At 42.9% G+C, this 18,093-nt stretch overlaps 1 protein-coding gene across 1 annotated transcript; it reads right to left on the minus strand.

The window, feature by feature from the left end:
• Positions 1-439: 439 nt before the first annotated feature.
• Positions 440-17,525, minus strand: LOC137657108 (PCNA-associated factor-like). Its single transcript, XM_068391472.1, has 3 exons — positions 17,372-17,525; positions 11,403-11,550; positions 440-748 (listed from the first exon to the last, which is right to left on the minus strand). The coding sequence occupies exons 2-3, from the start codon at positions 11,534-11,536 to the stop codon at positions 556-558; spliced, it is 327 nt and encodes a 108-aa protein (XP_068247573.1). The 5' UTR covers positions 11,537-11,550; positions 17,372-17,525; the 3' UTR covers positions 440-555.
• Between the last annotated feature and the right edge of the window lie 568 nt (positions 17,526-18,093).

Genomic DNA, 18,093 nt, shown 5'->3' on the forward strand with positions numbered 1-18,093 from the left:
CTGGATTCCAGTAGATCAAACACAAAAGATGTTATGCCTGCAACAAATGGTGTAATAATTACTTGTAAATCCAAAAGACAACTTAAAACAATAAAAATTATCATAACCTTTAACTGATAAAGATTTAATAACAAAGAGGCCCTAGCCCTTTGCTTCTTGCCATTAACTGCTAGACTACTGTACATTATTACTGTACTTTAAAAGTTTTATGGGCAAAGGTCGATAAACCAGCTTCTGTAGAAGTAATGTGAACATCAGGGTACTCGTAATCCTAGATAATACAGTTAAGTGTAATTTATAGTCTGAATAGTGACTACTAGTTAAAGACTACACTTTCGAAAGTCGATAACAACCATTAGTGAATTAACCTCAAGTACGCACCATCAAGTATAATGCGTACTTAAATCCTTAATAAAAGGTTAAAAATAAAGACAGTATATAAAAATTTATAAAATCTTTTTCATATATTTTGCTTATTACTACAACTTATAACTAAATATCTAGTTTACTAAGAAATCAAATCTTTTAAGACCAAAGAAACAAAAACTTTTAAAACTAATCATCATCATCATCAATTACACCATTTTTGGCGAAAGACGAAGACGACGATGATGATGATCCTTCAGCAGCACTTCCTACATCATCATCTGTCAAACCTTCAGGCTTGGGTGTAGTTTTGAAAAAGTTTCCAATGCCCTTCTGCCAATCAGGTGTTGGTTGTGGATTATAACTGTTACCTCCACCATACCTGAGAAGAAAATGATCAAAATATAATACAGTACTAGTTGCCGAATTTGCTTCAAATCAAAATCATTGCTAAAACACTAAGCAATAAAGATGTATATCATAACCCTGGTACTATTATTCGTATTGAAACTCCGCTTTCCACGGAATAAATCAATAACTTATACTTAATATTTGCACTAGATAAAATACTCTCGATTAATGAATGCAGGAACAAACTAATCTGATGTCCAAAATATTCTTTTGCTAATGACTTAGGAATCTTTTTTGTGGCTAGTCAGAAAAGGCACAGCAATTTGACCTTACAGAGATAAAACATTCTTCACATGGCTGGCCAATCAATTAGGGCAAATACTGATTATATTGAAAGTTGTTCTTTGAATTTACTCTGCTCATCCCATACTTAGGAATAAATCCTTAGGTCCAGCCAGTTTAAAATCTATACTTGATAGCAAGATTGAATAACACCTACTTCAATATGAAAATGCTTTTAAAAAAGACTTATCAAGTTCCTGATCTACTAAACTATAACACTAGATATAGAGTGCAGGCAGCGACGGGTGCACACAAGTTCAAGATTGATGTTCGACTCCATCAAGGATCAGTACTGTCCTTTCCTGCTTATCATAGTAATAAGGAAGATGCAAAGGAATACAGGGAAAGGGTCTCCTTACAGTCCTTTCCTGTTTATCATAGTAAGTGAGGAAGCTGCAAAAGGAGTACAGGGAAAGGGTCACCTCACAATCCTTTCCTGTTTATCATAGTAATGAAAGAAGCTGCAAAAGGAGTACAGGGAAAGGGTCTCCTCACAGACCTTTCCTGTTTATCATAGTAAGTGAGGAAGCTGCAAAAGGAGTACAGGGAAAGGGTCTCCTCACAGACCTTTCCTGTTTATCATAGTAAGTGAGGAAGCTGCAAAAGGAGTACAGGGAAAGGGTCTCCTCACAGACCTTTCCTGTTTATCATAGTAAGTGAGGAAGCTGCAAAAGGAGTACAGGGAAAGGGTCACCTCACAATCCTTTCCTGTTTATCATAGTAATGAAAGAAGCTGCAAAAGGAGTACAGGGAAAGGGTCTCCTCACAGACCTTTCCTGTTTATCATAGTAAGTGAGGAAGCTGCAAAAGGAGTACAGGGAAAGGGTCTCCTCACAGACCTTTCCTGTTTATCATAGTAAGTGAGGAAGCTGCAAAAGGAGTACAGGGAAAGGGTCTCCTCACAGACCTTTCCTGTTTATCATAGTAAGTGAGGAAGCTGCAAAAGGAGTACAGGGAAAGGGTCTCCTCACAGACCTTTCCTGTTTATCATAGTAAGTGAGGAAGCTGCAAAAGGAGTACAGGGAAAGGGTCACCTCACAATCCTTTCCTGTTTATCATAGTAATGGAAGAAGCTGCAAAAGGAGTACAGGGAAAGGGTCTCCTCACAGACCTTTCCTGTTTATCATAGTAAGTGAGGAAGCTGCAAAAGGAGTACAGGGAAAGGGTCTCCTCACAGTCCTTTCCTGTTTATCATAGTAAGTGAGGAAGCTGCAAAAGGAGTACAGGGAAAGGGTCACCTCACAATCCTTTCCTGTTTATCATAGTAATGGAAGAAGCTGCAAAAGGAGTACAGGGAAAGGGTCTCCTCACAGACCTTTCCTGTTTATCATAGTAAGTGAGGAAGCTGCAAAAGGAGTACAGGGAAAGGGTCTCCTCACAGTCCTTTCCTGTTTATCATAGTAAGTGAGGAAGCTGCAAAAGGAGTAAAGGGAAAGGGTCACCTCATAATCCTTTCCTGTTTATCATAGTAATGGAAGAAGCTGCAAAAGGAGCACAGGGAAAGGGTCTCCTCACAGACCTTTCCTGTTTATCATAGTAAGTGAGGAAGCTGCAAAAGGAGTACAGGGAAAGGGTCTCCTCACAGACCTTTCCTGTTTATCATAGTAAGTGAGGAAGCTGCAAAAGGAGTACAGGGAAAGGGTCACCTCACAATCCTTTCCTGTTTATCATAGTAATGGAAGAAGCTGCAAAAGGAGTACAGGGAAAGGGTCTCCCCATAGACCTTTCCTGTATATCATAGTAAGTGAGGAAGCTGCAAAAGGAGTACAGGGAAAGGGTCTCCTCACAGTCCTTTCCTGTTTATCATAGTAAGTGAGGAAGCTGCAAAAGGAGTAAAGGGAAAGGGTCACCTCACAATCCTTTCCTGTTTATCATAGTAATGGAAGAAGCTGCAAAAGGAGCACAGGGAAAGGGTCTCCTCACAGACCTTTCCTGTTTATCATAGTAAGTGAGGAAGCTGCAAAAGGAGTACAGGGAAAGGGTCTCCTCACAGACTTTTCCTGTTTATCATAGTAAGTGAGGAAGCTGCAAAAGGAGTACAGGGAAAGGGTCACCTCACAATCCTTTCCTGTTCATCATAGTAATGGAAGAAGCTGCAAAAGGAGTACAGGGAAAGGGTCTCCTCACAGACCTTTCCTGTTTATCATAGTAAGTGAGGAAGCTGCAAAAGGAGTACAGGGAAAGGGTCTCCTCACAGTCCTTTCCTGTTTATCATAGTAAGTGAGGAAGCTGCAAAAGGAGTACAGGGAAAGGGTCACCTCACAATCCTTTCCTGTTTATCATAGTAATGGAAGAAGCTGCAAAAGGAGTACAGGGTAAGGGTCTCCTCACAGACCTTTCCTGTTTATCATAGTAAGTGAGGAAGCTGCAAAAGGAGTACAGGGAAAGGGTTACCTCACAATCCTTTCCTGTTTATCATAGTAATGGAAGAAGCTGCAAAAGGAGTACAGGGAAAGGGTCTCCTCACAGTCCTTTCCTGTTTATCATAGTAAGTGAGGAAGCTGCAAAAGGAGTACAGGGAAAGGGTCACCTCACAGACCTTTCCTGGTTATCATAGTAATGGAAGAAGCTGCAAAAGGAGTACAGGGAAAAGGTCTCCTCACAGACCTTTCCTGTTTATCATAGTAAGTGAGGAAGCTGCAAAGGAGTACAGGGAAAGGGTCTCCTCGCAGACCTTTCCTGTTTATCATAGTAAGTGAGGAAGCTGCAAAAGGAGTACAGGGAAAGGGTCTCCTCACAGTCCTTTCCTGTTTATCATAGTAATGGAGGAAGCTGCAAAGGAGTTTAGGGAAAGGGTCTCCTCACAGTCCTTTCCTGTTTATCATAGTAATGGAGGAAGCTGCAAAGAAGAACAGGGAAAGGGTCTCCTCACAGTCCTTTCCTGTTTATCATAGTAATGAAGGATGCTGCAAAGGAGTACAGGGAAAGGGTCTCCTCACAGACCTTTCCTGTTCATCATAGTAATGGAGGAAGCTGCAAAGGAGTACGGGGAAAGGGTCTCCTCACAGACCTTTCCTGTTCATCATAGTAATGGAGGAAGCTGCAAAGGAGTACGGGGAAAGGGTCTCCTCACAGACCTTTCCTGTTCATCATAGTAATGGAGGAAGCTGCAAAGAAGTACGGGGAAAGGTTCTCCTCACAGTCCTTTCCTGTTCATCATAGTAATGGAGGAAGCTGCAAAAGGAGTACGGGGAAAGGGTCTCCTCACAGTCCTTTCCTGTTTATCATAGTAATGGAGGAAGCTGCAAAAGGAGTACGGGGAAAGGGTCTCCTCACAGTCCTTTCCTGTTTATCATAGTAATGGAGGAAGCTGCAAAGGAGTACAGGGAAAGGGTCTCCTCACAGACCTTTCCTGTTTATCATAGTAAGTGAGGAAGCTGCAAAGAAGTACGGGGAAAGGTTCTCCTCACAGTCCTTTCCTGTTCATCATAGTAATGGAGGAAGCTGCAAAAGGAGTACGGGGAAAGGGTCTCCTCACAGTCCTTTCCTGTTTATCATAGTAATGGAGGAAGCTGCAAAAGGAGTACGGGGAAAGGGTCTCCTCACAGTCCTTTCCTGTTTATCATAGTAATGGAGGAAGCTGCAAAGGAGTACGGGGAAAGGGTCTCCTCACAGACCTTTTCTGTTCATCATAGTAATGGAGGAAGCTGCAAAGGAGTACAGGAAAAGGGTCTCCTCACAGACCTTTCCTGTTTATCATAGTAATGGAGGAAGCTGCAAAGGAGTACAGGGAAAGGGTCTCCTCACAGACCTTTCCTGTTTATCATAGTAATGGAGGAAGCTGCAAAGGAGTACGGGGAAAGGGTCTCCTCACAGACCTTTCCTGTTTATCATAGTAATGGAGGAAGCTGCAAAGGAGTACGGGGAAAGGGTCTCCTCACAGACCTTTCCTGTTCATCATAGTAATGGAGGAAGCTGCAAAGGAGTACGGGGAAAGGTTCTCCTCACAGTCCTTTCCTGTTCATCATAGTAATGGAGGAAGCTGCAAAAGGAGTACGGGGAAAGGGTCTCCTCACAGTCCTTTCCTGTTTATCATAGTAATGGAGGAAGCTGCAAAAGGAGTACGGGGAAAGGGTCTCCTCACAGTCCTTTCCTGTTTATCATAGTAATGGAGGAAGCTGCAAAGGAGTACGGGGAAAGGGTCTCCTCACAGTCCTTTTCTGTTCATCATAGTAATGGAGGAAGCTGCAAAGGAGTACAGGAAAAGGGTCTCCTCACAGACCTTTCCTGTTCATCATAGTAATGGAGGAAGCTGCAAAGGAGTACAGGAAAAGGGTCTCCTCACAGACCTTTCCTGTTCATCATAGTAATGGAGGAAGCTGCAAAGGAGTACGGGGAAAGGGTCTCCTCACAGACCTTTCCTGTTCATCATAGTAATGGAGGAAGCTGCAAAGGAGTACGGGGAAAGGGTCTCCTCACAGACCTTTCCTGTTCATCATAGTAATGGAGGAAGCTGCAAAGGAGTATGGGGAAAGGGTCTCCTCACAGTCCTTCCCTGTTCATCATAGTAATGGAGGAAGCTGCAAAGGAGTACGGGGAAAGGGTCTCCTCACAGTCCTTCCCTGTTTATCATAGTAATGGAGGAAGCTGCAAAGAAGTACAGGGAAAGGTTCTCCTCACAGTCCTTTCCTGTTTATCATAGTAATGGAGGAAGCTGCAAAAGGAGTACGGGGAAAGGGTCTCCTCACAGTCCTTTCCTGTTCATCATAGTAATGGAGGAAGCTGCAAAAGGAGTACGGGGAAAGGGTCTCCTCACAGTCCTTTCCTGTTCATCATAGTAATGGAGGAAGCTGCAAAGGAGTACGGGGAAAGGGTCTCCTCACAGTCCATTCCTGTTTATCATAGTAATGAAGGATGCTGCAAAGGAGTACAGGGAAAGGGTCTCCTCACAGTCCATTCCTGTTTATCATAGTAATGGAGGAAACTGCAAAGAAGTACAGGGAAAGGGTCTCCTCACAGTCCTTTCCTGTTTATCATAGTAATGGAGGAAGCTGCAAAAGGAGTACAGGGAAAGGGTCTCCTCACAGTCCTTTCCTGTTTATCATAGTAATGGAGGAAGCTGCAAAGGAGTACGGGGAAAGGGTCTCCTCACAGTCCTTTCCTGTTTATCATAGTAATGAAGGATGCTGCAAAGTACAGGGAAAGGGTCTCCTCACAGACCTTTCCTGTTCATCATAGTAATGGAGGAAGCTGCAAAGGAGTACAGGGAAAGGGTCTCCTCACAGACCTTTCCTGTTTATCATAGTAATGGAGGAAGCTGCAAAAGGAGTACAATAGAACCTCGGTTTACGAACGACTCCGCTTACAAATTTTTCGGTTTACGAAGGGACTTTCTCTGAAAAATTCATCTCGGTTAACGAATATTGTATCGGTTAACGAATTTAAATTTCCCTCCCACGCGCCGTTTTTTTTTTTTGTGGAAAAGTGTTAACGCCGCGCTTCCCGATCGCATTTTTCATGGAAATAACTTAACAACAGCATCTCAAAATGGAGTCACGTGACTCCTCCCACGCATACCTACCAACCCCTAAACCCCTTTATTACCCCCTTCACTCGTTCATTATCTCAGTATCCGCCGTCTCGATAGCATACATACTTAGTGAATTCGTGGACGATTTCTTTGTGATTTTTACACGTGGTTTGTGATTTGTTTTATTTTCACTCATTTGTGATTACAGTACTGTACTGTATTATTGTGATAGACAATGGCTCCTAAGATGTCAAAGAAGGAAAGCAGTAAGAAGAAGCTGATGATAACGATCGAGATGAAGAAGGAGATCATCGAGAAGCATGACCAAGGCATGCGTGTGAAAGACATTGCTAGTTTTTTCAATCGCTCGCAGTCGACGATATGCACAATATTAAAGAAAAAAGAAGAAATAAAGGCCGCTAAAGTAGCTAAAGGTGTATCGTCGTTGTCAAAACAACGGCCACCTATTCTTGATGACGTAGAAAATTTATTAATGGTGTGGTTAAATGAGAAGCAGCTCGCAGGAGATTCAGTAAATGAGAACATGATTTGCGAGAAGGCAAGAACCATTTACGAGGAGGGAGGCACTGCACAATCACTGTCTTCGAGTGAGATAAAAGATTTTTTAAAAGAAGTGGGAAGACGTGAAAAGTTTTCTTGAGGAAAATGTCCCGAATAAGGCTGAAACAGACCGTGCAATAAATTTATTAGTCGATAATGGGGTGGGTCAATTCTATAAAATTTTAAAGAACAGACAAAAGCAGGTGTCTTGAAAAATATCTTGTGAAGGGGGAGAAAAGAACTGTGAAAGACAACGACCAAGAGTCTCGCAAACGCAAAACCAGTGATAGTGAACGCCATTCTCGCGACAGAACTCCAGTCAACGTTCCTGAAGTTCTCATGGAGGGAGATTCTCCCTCCAAGCAGTAACCCCCTCCTCCTCCTTCCCCTCCTCTCGTCTCCATCAAGCCAGCAGCGCCACTCCTCTAAGGTAAAGTTCAGGTTTACTGTGCATGCATATCCATATTTTCATCATTAAATGACTGCAATATTTTAATAATTTTGTGTAGAGTACAGTAGAGTACTATATGTGTAAGGAAAAATTTGTGAAAATTGGTTTTTGTAGATGGGTTGAACTAATTATTTTGATTTTATAACATTCTTATGGGGAAATTCGTTTCGCGATACGAATTTTTCGGTTTAAGAGTTCGCATTAGGAACGAATTAAATTCGTAAACCGAGGTTCTACTGTATAGGGAAAGGGTCTCCTCACAGTCCTTTCCTGTTTATCATAGTAATGAAGGAAGCTGCAAAGGAGTACGGGGAAAGGGTCTCCTCACAGTCCTTTCCTGTTTATCATAGTAATGAAGGATGCTAGGGAAAGTCCCCTTACAGCAGTTTTATGCAATGATACAGTATTAACAGCAGAATCAGAGGAAAAGGTGGTGGAAATACTACATTTCAAGGGTGGAACGGAGATAAAAAGATAGAATTAACAAGGAAGTAAAGGAGGAAAAACAATTGGGAAAGTGGCTGTTGTTGGGGGTGAACTGGACATAGTACTGACTATAACAAATGGTGTTACAAAAATTACATGGGCTAAGACTTTAGATGCTGTTGACCTTGTGCATACAGGTCATGACCTGAAGGAAGACTGAATCAGACTCCCCCAGCTCGGTGGTTGGAAGCCAAGGGCTGGAAGATTTTGGTTGGGCACTGTCCAAGCAGTCCAAATCATCTAGTAGAATCTCCACCACCTGGCTCATACCCAGCTGGGCCAGGAGTGGGTGGTAGTTGTCATAGTGAGGTACAGCAAGAGAACAAAGCCCGGGAGGGGTTTCCCTAGGCTGGGGTGCTGAGGCAGTCGCTACACCCTGTTGAAGATGAAGGTTATAAACAACTTTTGAGGCCCGATTCATAGGCAGCATAGCAGTTTCCTTCCTACCCCTAGACTTTCCTATAAAGGAATCAAGGATGCTTTGTGCTTCCTTCATGGGAGAGATAAGAGAAGCTGTAGCTCCCAAGACTCCAATGCCTGAAAGTGCTCTCAGGAGGTGGAGGGAAGTTTCAGAGGAGGGATAGGAGAGGGCAAATAGTCTGCCTTGACAATGGAAAGCCTATAAGACTAAGATAGAGTGCACCCTACTGGTTTGAGAATGTAGGGCATCTCCCAGAAGACATGACCTGCCTATCCTTAAACTGTCTTTGAGGATCTTCGTTGGGTCCAAACCTACCCGTTTCCATAAAGGGTCCAGTTCTGAGAGGGGAGCTTTAGCAGTCCCAGTCTCCAGGTGTCTCTGATACCGAGACACTTGCACAGTTATCCTCGCAAGGGAGCTAGAGCCGGGGCCTTAGACTGAGGTAATGGCGCCAAAGAGACAGTGGGGAAACAAAAGGAAGTTTTCATGCTACGCCGCCTAGGGTCGAAGGGGACCCAGGAGACGAGTAAGTTAAAGGAATGGTACTGGTTCATCAGAATGAATCAATGAAAAAGCCTTGGTCTGGGCAAATTTTTATTCCAGAGTGTTCTTGACTATATTATGTATCCACTCTGCATCAGAATCACAAGGAGTGGATGGTGGGAGTGGGGGGAGGAGGGGGAACATGCCCTTAAGTGAGAGAGGCCAGGTCTCATTCACGAGACGTTCAAAATATGAGAGGGAGCTGTGATGTCATGCTCTTGGTCGAGGCTCGTCATTCATGCCAAACGCAAGAGAATGGATCACAAGGGTAGAAAATGCCAAGGATGTGGACGAGGATTAGACTGGAGAGAATTGGAGGAAGGACGATGGTAGGTAGCCTATCCCGACTCGTCCACAAAATCTCCTGCATGGACAGGCTCCTCCCTAGTGCCTTCTGCTGATGGCAGGCGAGGGCGTTATTGGGCAACGGGGAGGGTTGGTGCGCTCCCCTACTCGCTCTTTAGAGCAGGAATGCGCTGCTAACTTCCAAAGGAGTCCTCTCAAGCATGGCAAACCACTCAAGAACATGAAGGCATCCACCAGGGTTTAACACAGAGGTGGGGGTCTGTTGCTGAGCTGTGTTCACCCTGAGATTGTTACTACAAAGGAGAACAACTTGCAGAACCACAAGTGGTAGATGAACTGCGGAGGAAGAAGGGCCGAAGCCAACTTTTGCAGAAGGTGAGGAATCCTGCCATTTGCCATACTTCAACAACTCTAACAGCTTGTTCTTCAAAAGGGAACCCAAAAGTCCCAAAGGCCAAAGCTCACAAAGTGCACCGAGGGAGGACTTCTGCCGGGAGGAGGGTGCCACTGCTATGCCTGGAGAAGCAACGGCATCCTCCAGGGGTTAAAGACACATCCCAACTGTTCTCCTAAGGAGGCCAAATGGACATAGGTGAAAGAAAGTCTAGGCTTCTTAGCCTTCAAAGGAGAGCTCAGGGGTGAAGAGTCCCTCTTAGACTTCTTATTCCTCCTGTGGAGGGACTGCTCCTACTGGGAAGATGGCCACTCCTGACACTCGTCACAAGGAGACGCCATCGTGCAGGAGTGTCCTATGTACGAAGGGCAAAGCTAGTGAGGATGTCTCCAAAATGGAACGTACCGAGCCACAAGGGCGGCTATTTGTACCAGGACAGACCCGCATGTTTCTTCCTCAGAAAACAGCAAAGAGAAAGAGAACAGAGTTAGGTACAGCCAGTTGAGCAGGAAACGGAGAGGAGACAGAGCAGGGCCGTTTTCTCTGGCAGACATATCAAAAGGTGTTGAGCAAGTGAGGGTCGAGCGGGAGTGTCCCGCTTGCTGGGAGGTTGGCTGCCACCTGAATTTTTTCATGGCTGTGAACACCAGGTCCCACTAAATCAACTACTAGTAAAGAGTGGGATTGTATTAGTGTCGGAACAAGGATCTTTTGAAGAGTTAAAATACAACTGGAAAATTTCCTCACAAAACCAGAGACAGAGGGTGGCCCACTTCCCAATAAAAACATCAAAAGAGGACTTAACGACAGGTAGAATGAAGAAAATTAATCATGTTCCCCACCACTTACTTCACATCTTTTGAGAAAAGTACAGTAGTAGTAGCAGCAGCAGAGACTTCAGAGGGACTCCTATTGTCTAACAACCATGCAAGATTATCTCATAGACCCTGCATGCCAAAAAGGCTAGATAAATCATCATCATCACTTCAGAGCTAAGAAACACATGAGGCAGGGAACTTTGGAGGATGATTAATGCTGTCTCAGACATCAATTTAAAAAAAACTTGTGAGATACCTGTGAGGTATCACTTCTTCAATGACGATCTAGTGACTAAGAACTTGCTGTTACGTTTCTGGCTTTACAGACACAAGTCTGAAGAAAGGACCTTGCTGCTGCTATCCTTATCATCACAACCAGGTACTTCAACTACTACTGTACTTCTGGAGATCTGACTTACCCCCAGATAACCACAATCCCCACTTTATGGCAAGACTAATTAATTGTCCACTGTTAAGATGAGCAATGTATTGGGAATTACCTTTTAAGATGAGCAATGTATTGGGAATTACCTTTTCACAAAGTCACAGGAAAATTACTGATACCTTCAATTGAAGCAAAGGACAAAATTTAAATAAGTCAAAAAGTTTACCGAAGTCCATTTTGAAATTTACAAAGGTCCAAGGATGAACTTAATGGCAAAAATATACAGGGCACCTTACTTGAAATCATAATTCACTGATATTATACAGTTCTTGGAAAAAATATTGGTATGCCATCATAACCCAAAGACATTTAAAAAAAAAAAAAAAAAAAAAATTTACACCAATAATGGTTGAAACCAAGAGAAAGATACATCATCCTTCTCAGTAAAGAGAAGACAGGTTTGAACTCATCGGAATAAAGTCCCATTTTACTAGTTAATAAGCATTACCTATCCTTTCCAGGAGTTCTAACAGAACCTGAAGACCCCGCAGAGCTGCTGCCTGCTCCACCAGTCAACACCTTTCTGGGAGCCTTTGCAGCAGAAACTTTGGTAGCTCCAGCATCAGCTCGTGTTCTTACCATTGCTTCTAATTTACCTGTAAAAAGATGAATAACTTAACTGTACATACAGTATAGAAAACCATAAAAGTGCCAACACCCATGAAGTAAGTACACACTTCTGTACCTTAGTAATGTTACTGAATATGAGAAATAATTATTAGGCAAATTACTTTTTCAAAATGAATAATTCTAGGTTCTGTAAAATAAAAGTTAAAGGATTTCTGAAGCAGGGTAAAACCAAATTCAATAAAATACAAACTTGATTGTCAGTGAATTTTTGGGAATCAAATTCCTTAAAATGTCCTGCCCTGGCTGTGAAATGATAAAATATCTTACATGAGGAAATTATTGTATGTAGTCAATACCAGTAGACTTGTGCCATATTTTTTCTTGTTTAGGAGGCAAATTCCCTTAAATTGAGAACAAAGCTGGGAAAGAACTAGTATAAATACTGTATGCTAGCTTCCTAGGAATACTTACCAGAGGAGTTTGGCATTATTAATAAATGTCACTAAAGTACAGTTGATAAATGTCACTACAGTACAGCTTGTCTTGTTTAAGGAACTCTCATTCATAATTGAACTTTGTCAATAAAGGATAGTTATCATTATTATTACTAGCCAAGCTACAATCATAATTTGAAGCGCAGAACGCTACAAGCCTAAGGGCTCTTATAAGAAAAGTAACCCAGTATAGAGGAAATATGACAAATTCGTAGATAATTCGTATTTTTCCAAACGATACAAACCTTAGCTATTAATTTAGGGCATTACTTTCTGTGAAGCTGAAATGACGAGCCATTAAAATCTAGCGAGGGTTAACTACCCACACCGCTAGTTAGCGGGGGTAGGGGGGGGGGGGGGTTGCTACTGCTCCCACACATATCGGTGATTTAGCTTACTTTGCTTGGAGGTAGGACTTCAAGGGGAATAGCTAATGATAGGCCGTTTTCAACGCTCAGATCGTGTTTGCTGACGGTGGTACTGGCAAGAAAAACTCCTGAAGAGAAGGGGACCAAGAGTTCCCTGTGACGAGTCTCGACCGATGGTAGATGCGATTGATTCCCCTTGGAAGATGGAATCTTCGGGATCTTGAACCCTTCTGTGAAGCGTCTTCCCTCTTTTCCTGGCGGCCATGCTGTTATGCGTTTGCGGGGAGAGGAATGGGGCAATGGTGACCTGTCAAAAAGTTTTCATTCTTTTTGCCTATTGAGCGAGTGTGCAGGAGAGTACTCGAGCGATGGCACACAGGATGATGCTGGTGCTCAGTTTCTGCTGAAGTGCAGTTTTCGGTGAATGCGCAAAAGAGCGCTGGAGAGCAGGCAAGCGCTGGCGCATTGGCGAGCATTGGATCAGAGTGCTGATACGCAGGTGAGCACTGGCTCTTTGGCAAGAACTGGCACATTGGATCTGAGAACGCAACTGCACAGGAGAGCGCTGGATCTGAGAGCAAGTGCGCAGGAGAGTGCTGGCACGCTCGCGCGGAAGAGGGCTGGCGCGTGGAACGATGGCGCAAGCGCGCGGGTGCATGATGGAGCACAGATCGTTTAAGCGAGCAGGAGAGCTCTGTTGCGTTGGTGCGTGCGGACATTCGGTGAGCTCTGTTGCGCCGGCGATCGTAGGTTGGCTGGTTCGCTGACAATCGTTGCTCTCTGGGGCGAGGTTGCACTGGTAGGACAATCAGTAACTCGGATGTGCCCTTTGGAAAGGCGAACATCCACCGATGGAGATTGCGAACGATCCACAGAAGAGTCCAGGGCCGAAGTCCGGGGACTAACTGTAGCATCATCAGAAGGTCCAGGAACAGATGATGCCCACAAGAACCGGTGGACTAGCAAGCTGACCTTCAGCAGTAGCAATCCTCCGAAGAGGAGTCTCTATGAGTGGCCTCTCTCGCGAACGAGAGAAGAGATACTCAGCAAGGGGGGGAGCGTAGTCTAGGCGAAGACAGCAACAGCAGTCGGAGTCGATGAAGAGATGAAGCTGCAGGAAGTTCTCCCTCGGAAGGGAGAAACAACCTTACACCTAGGGAGGAAATCTCTCCCTCAGAAGGGAAAGTCGTCCAACCCCTGGAGACAAACCTCCTGGTAGCACTCTAAGATGATCTGACGAGTGCTACCTAAGGAAGCGTAGCCAGAGCTAGTTCCACGAAGATGAAGTGCTGATCAGGTGTTGCCACGGGCGAACTTCTAAGAGGAGGGATGACGCCCTGTGAGGGACGGCAGTGACAGCAGATTCCCCAGGCATGAACAGAATAGCTCTGCTTCATCGGCACTATTAGTCAAACGAAGAAAACTGCATTGCTAACCGAGGAAAAATAAAATATATTTATGTAACAGAAAACTCCCTTGGGAGAAACACCTAGTCTGCAACGGGAAGAGAGACCACCAAGAGAACAAACTTAAAATAAATACTGCGCCCTCCCTTCCCCGGTCGACATCGACAGGAGAAGAGGAACAGAGAGTAACTGTATTAAAACAAGAATTACAATTATTTAAATCAGTTAAAATTATTCACTAATAGGAAGAACCACTGATCTTCTGAAGGGAAGTGTTCCCCCATGGAGAAAAAGCTGAAAAGTTGAAATCACAAACAATTATAATTTCACTTAAATAATTGAGAAAACAATCGGAAGCGCAACCTAACCCGCGAACAGGGAAGGTGCTCCCGCCGTTAGTACACTGTTGGAGGTCCATGAAAGGTGAACGGCCTTGAGAAGAGAAAGACCGTAGTCAATCTCTGAGAGGCCACACTCACTTCGCTCAGTAATCCATATGTTTCCCGTAGGGAGAGGGAAAGGCGAAGACAACAGTTGAACGAGGAGGGTCCAAACCATGACGATTCCCCTGCGGCGGCGGCGGCTGAGTCAACGGTAGGTTATATGCCGACAGGAAGACCGATGGACAAGGGGGGGAAAGGTCAGAAGGGAAGGTTCCCCGGCCTTGCACAAGTGTCTTAAGAACCTGTCATATACGTATCACACACAGCACAAACACTGACTAGGAAACTTACAAAATTTCTAGATATATATATATATAAAAGAAAAGTAAGCTAATAGAAAAATTAATGGCAGTCCAAAATAGGCGAGGAGGAAGAGCGGATACAACTGGTCTCCATGCGAGCCAAAAGTAAGGTGGGCTAAATCACTGGTGTGTGAGTGGGAGCGGTAGCAAGCTACCCCACCTACCACCGCTAACTACCTGTGAGCGTAGTTAGCCCTTGCTAAATTTTAATGGGTCGTCATTTCAGCTTCGCAGAAAGTAATACCGTAAATAAATACCGCAGGTTCGTATTCCAGTTACCGAACAAATACAGTATACTGTAGATTAAATGACTCATGTTTGAATAGCTAGGAAAATCCTGATTATTTCAAAAATTTGTTGTGTTCCTACAAACCCTTGTCATTTAAATGGGAGTCTTTCTTAGGTGGGAGTCTCGGTAGAATATAGGATGTCTGCCTAACCCTTGATCAACAGCCTAATAATCAAAAGAATTTCGACCGGTTCGTATGAGAGGAAGGTTTGAGATGTCATCCTCATGAAGAAAAGGTGGGTGACTGAGTTTCAGACCCAGTAAGTTTGAGGTTTTGTATGAACTATTTTAAAGTCAAATCCATAAGTTCAAAATTGAAACAAGAGATATTTTTACCAGTATAATTGGTCTTTTATGCTGACATTCTCAAGGAAGGGACTCTCAAAAGAGAAGGAAGAATTCATTTATTCAACTGTAATACATTTATGCTGAGAATAACTCACGCAAAAGGGTTAACCGTCCTGCAAAGTGATAAGTCTCGGATTATTAGCCATACAGCTAACAGTGGTCCCAAAAGTAAGTATTCCGTGATCTGTGGGTGCAGTTTCAAGTAATTTAACAAGTTCAGCATTAAATAGGCTTGACTCTACAAAGGCACGTCAAATTTATGGCTCACATTCCACCCCTCTGGATAAAAGCATGTTAATCACATGGCGTCTACCTGAAACTTACGAACTTAGCAGTTTGTCAAGTCCATTTACATGCCCAATCAGCCACACAATTTTCAAAATGTGAGATGCCTTCCCAGGACCCCATGTTGATACCCCAAAAGGGGGAACCCTAGAGGTATCTACTTTAATTTTTTCGTGTCTTAACCATGATAATTGTCGGATCGGCATCTCTAGCACATAACCCTAACCTAGAAGCATTATATAGTACATTATTTGGTTGTTTTAGAAAAGGTCATGGATTCTACACTCTTTTTGGGATATCTTTCCTCTCTCGTCTGGGTCCTGAAATACAAGATGAAGCAATAGACCCAGAACGAAAAGGGTTTCCATCAAAGAGTACAAGACAATAACAACAATAAATATATATTTCATACATTACTATAAAAACTTTAACAAAATTAGAGAATGAGAAATATGATAGAATAGTGTGCCCGAGTGTACCCTCAAGCAAGAGAACTCAACTCTAACCAAAGACAGTGGAAGACCATGGTACAGAGAACAATGGTTTGATTTTGGAGTGTCCTTCTCCGCCCACCCTTCTGCTTCAGTTCCATTTTAACTACCATGACAAGACTTCTTACACAAGAGGGGTTTTCAATCTATTACAAAATTTAGCATATTGGGGTTTCATCTATTTTAGTAATTTAATATATTCAAAATCTTGGTTCATTATTTAGTCACTGTTGTTTATTTGAAAGTAAAAACACACCGAGATGAACCATATGGTTGGCATGCGCAACTTGCCAAAAAAAGAGCAAGATTATTTTTATTTGATATCGAGGCAAGCCATGGCAAAATAAAGACCGTGTGAGGGACATTATAAATTACAGGCAATTATACTTTAGGGGGTGTATGTACGATAGCGGCCCCCTGTATGTATTATTAAGTCTAACTTAGAATACGGCAGTGTAAGGGGGGTCACAAGGGGGAGTTAGCCCCTCTCCCCCTGTTAGGTAAGTAGGTAGGGACACAGCTTGTAGGTTAGGTTAGTTGATGTCCATTTCTAATCCACACAAGAGGAACTGGCCGCTGATATACAAAGGCTCCTAAACACGTTTTAAAGGCCGCTCATGAATGGCAGAGGCAAGGGATAGTGACATTGCCCTATAAAGCAGGACAATGTCCTAGAAACTGACCATATTTACATATGATCAGCGTCCAAGCGCCCCCCCCCCTCCATCCAAGCTAGGACCAAGGAGGGCCAGGCAATGGCTGCTGATGACTCAGCAGATAGCTTTACAAACTCCCCCAAAACACCACATCCTTAGCTAACAAGGGTTATGAGGTTGCAGCAACCAATGAAACTAGAGTTTTAGCGGGACTCGAATCTAAGTCATTGATGTTATACCGGAAAAAATTACAATTAGCAATTTACATCTACAATACATTAAAAATACACAAACCTAACTTACGGTTATTATTATTATTAGCTAAGCTACAACCCTAGTTGGAAAAGCAGAATGCTATAAGCCCAGGTGCTCCAACAGGGAGAATAGCCCAGTGAGGAAAGGAAATATAAAATATTTTAAGAACAGTAACATTAGAATAAAAATCTCCTATATAAACTAAAAACAAGAGTAAAATAAGATAGTTCACTAGGATTGGGTAGGATTCACCTTGAAATTAGGATATATTAAGCCTACTTCACGTCTCAAGGACAGACCAAGGTTAGAGTAGCCTACCTGATGATAAAGTTGTCTAAATTAATACTAAACATTAACAAAAAATCTACGTTATCCCAAATCTGTTGGACTATGGTAAAGACCATGTTGGCTTTCTTCACAATAAAGTGGATACGTAGAGCTATAACGCGATACCAATCACCTAAATTTTATCACTACGTCCGCAGGATAAATATTGATAAAAATACTTACGTTTCTGTTAATATCTAAAAGGTTTTCGAGGGTTAACTTAAAGATGTTTGGGTGATCAGCTTTGACCGCTTGGGCGCCTTTGGGTGGTTGGAAGGGACCTGATTTAGCGCGGGAAATCATTGTCGAGAAGTTAGTAGTAGTAATTGGAGCGTTTGCTTTTGAGGCTGTGTCTGCTTTATAACTGCACCTCTTACTAGTCTGCACAAAATTGAGAACTGAAAGCGAAGGTCCTGTGAATGTGTAGGACCAGAAAAGCAGCCCTTAAAGTAAGTAAAGTAAGTAGTTTTATAGTTTGCTAAATTACTTGTGTAATGTAAATACTAAAATCTCATTACAGAGTTTGAAGCTAGATTTTAAAATATACTCAATAAAGAACTTGAACACAGCTGTATAACTAATAACAGATTTTAGAACTGGATATTTGCTAGCAAATATAGCAGGGATACAAAAGAAAAAAGATCTGTTGAGATTCTTAAAAAGAATGATGATGAGAAATAGGGATGCATAAGTTAAGTCTCCTTTCCCCTTGGTAAGGGTAGAAGAGACTCTTTAGCTATGGTAAGCAGCTCTTCTAGGAGAAGGATACTCCAAAATCAAACCATTGTTCTCTAGTCTTGGGTAGTGCCATAGCCTCTATACCATATAACAACCAACCAATGAAAGAAAACCCTTTAAAGTGTGATGAAAACAGTATACAATAGATGTAACACTAATCAATGTAT

The sequence above is a fragment of the Palaemon carinicauda genome, chromosome 18 (assembly GCF_036898095.1).
Source record: "Palaemon carinicauda isolate YSFRI2023 chromosome 18, ASM3689809v2, whole genome shotgun sequence".
NCBI classification, from domain to species: Eukaryota; Metazoa; Arthropoda; class Malacostraca; order Decapoda; family Palaemonidae; genus Palaemon; species Palaemon carinicauda.

Coding starts and splice junctions, on each gene's coding strand:
- LOC137657108 (XM_068391472.1), bottom strand. CDS start 11,536: ATGGTAAGAACACGAGCTGATGCTGGAGCTACCAAAGTTTCTGCTGCA. Junction 749..11,402: donor AGAACTCCTGGAAAGGATAG/GTAATGCTTATT, acceptor TTTTCTTCTCAG/GTATGGTGGAGGTAACAGTT.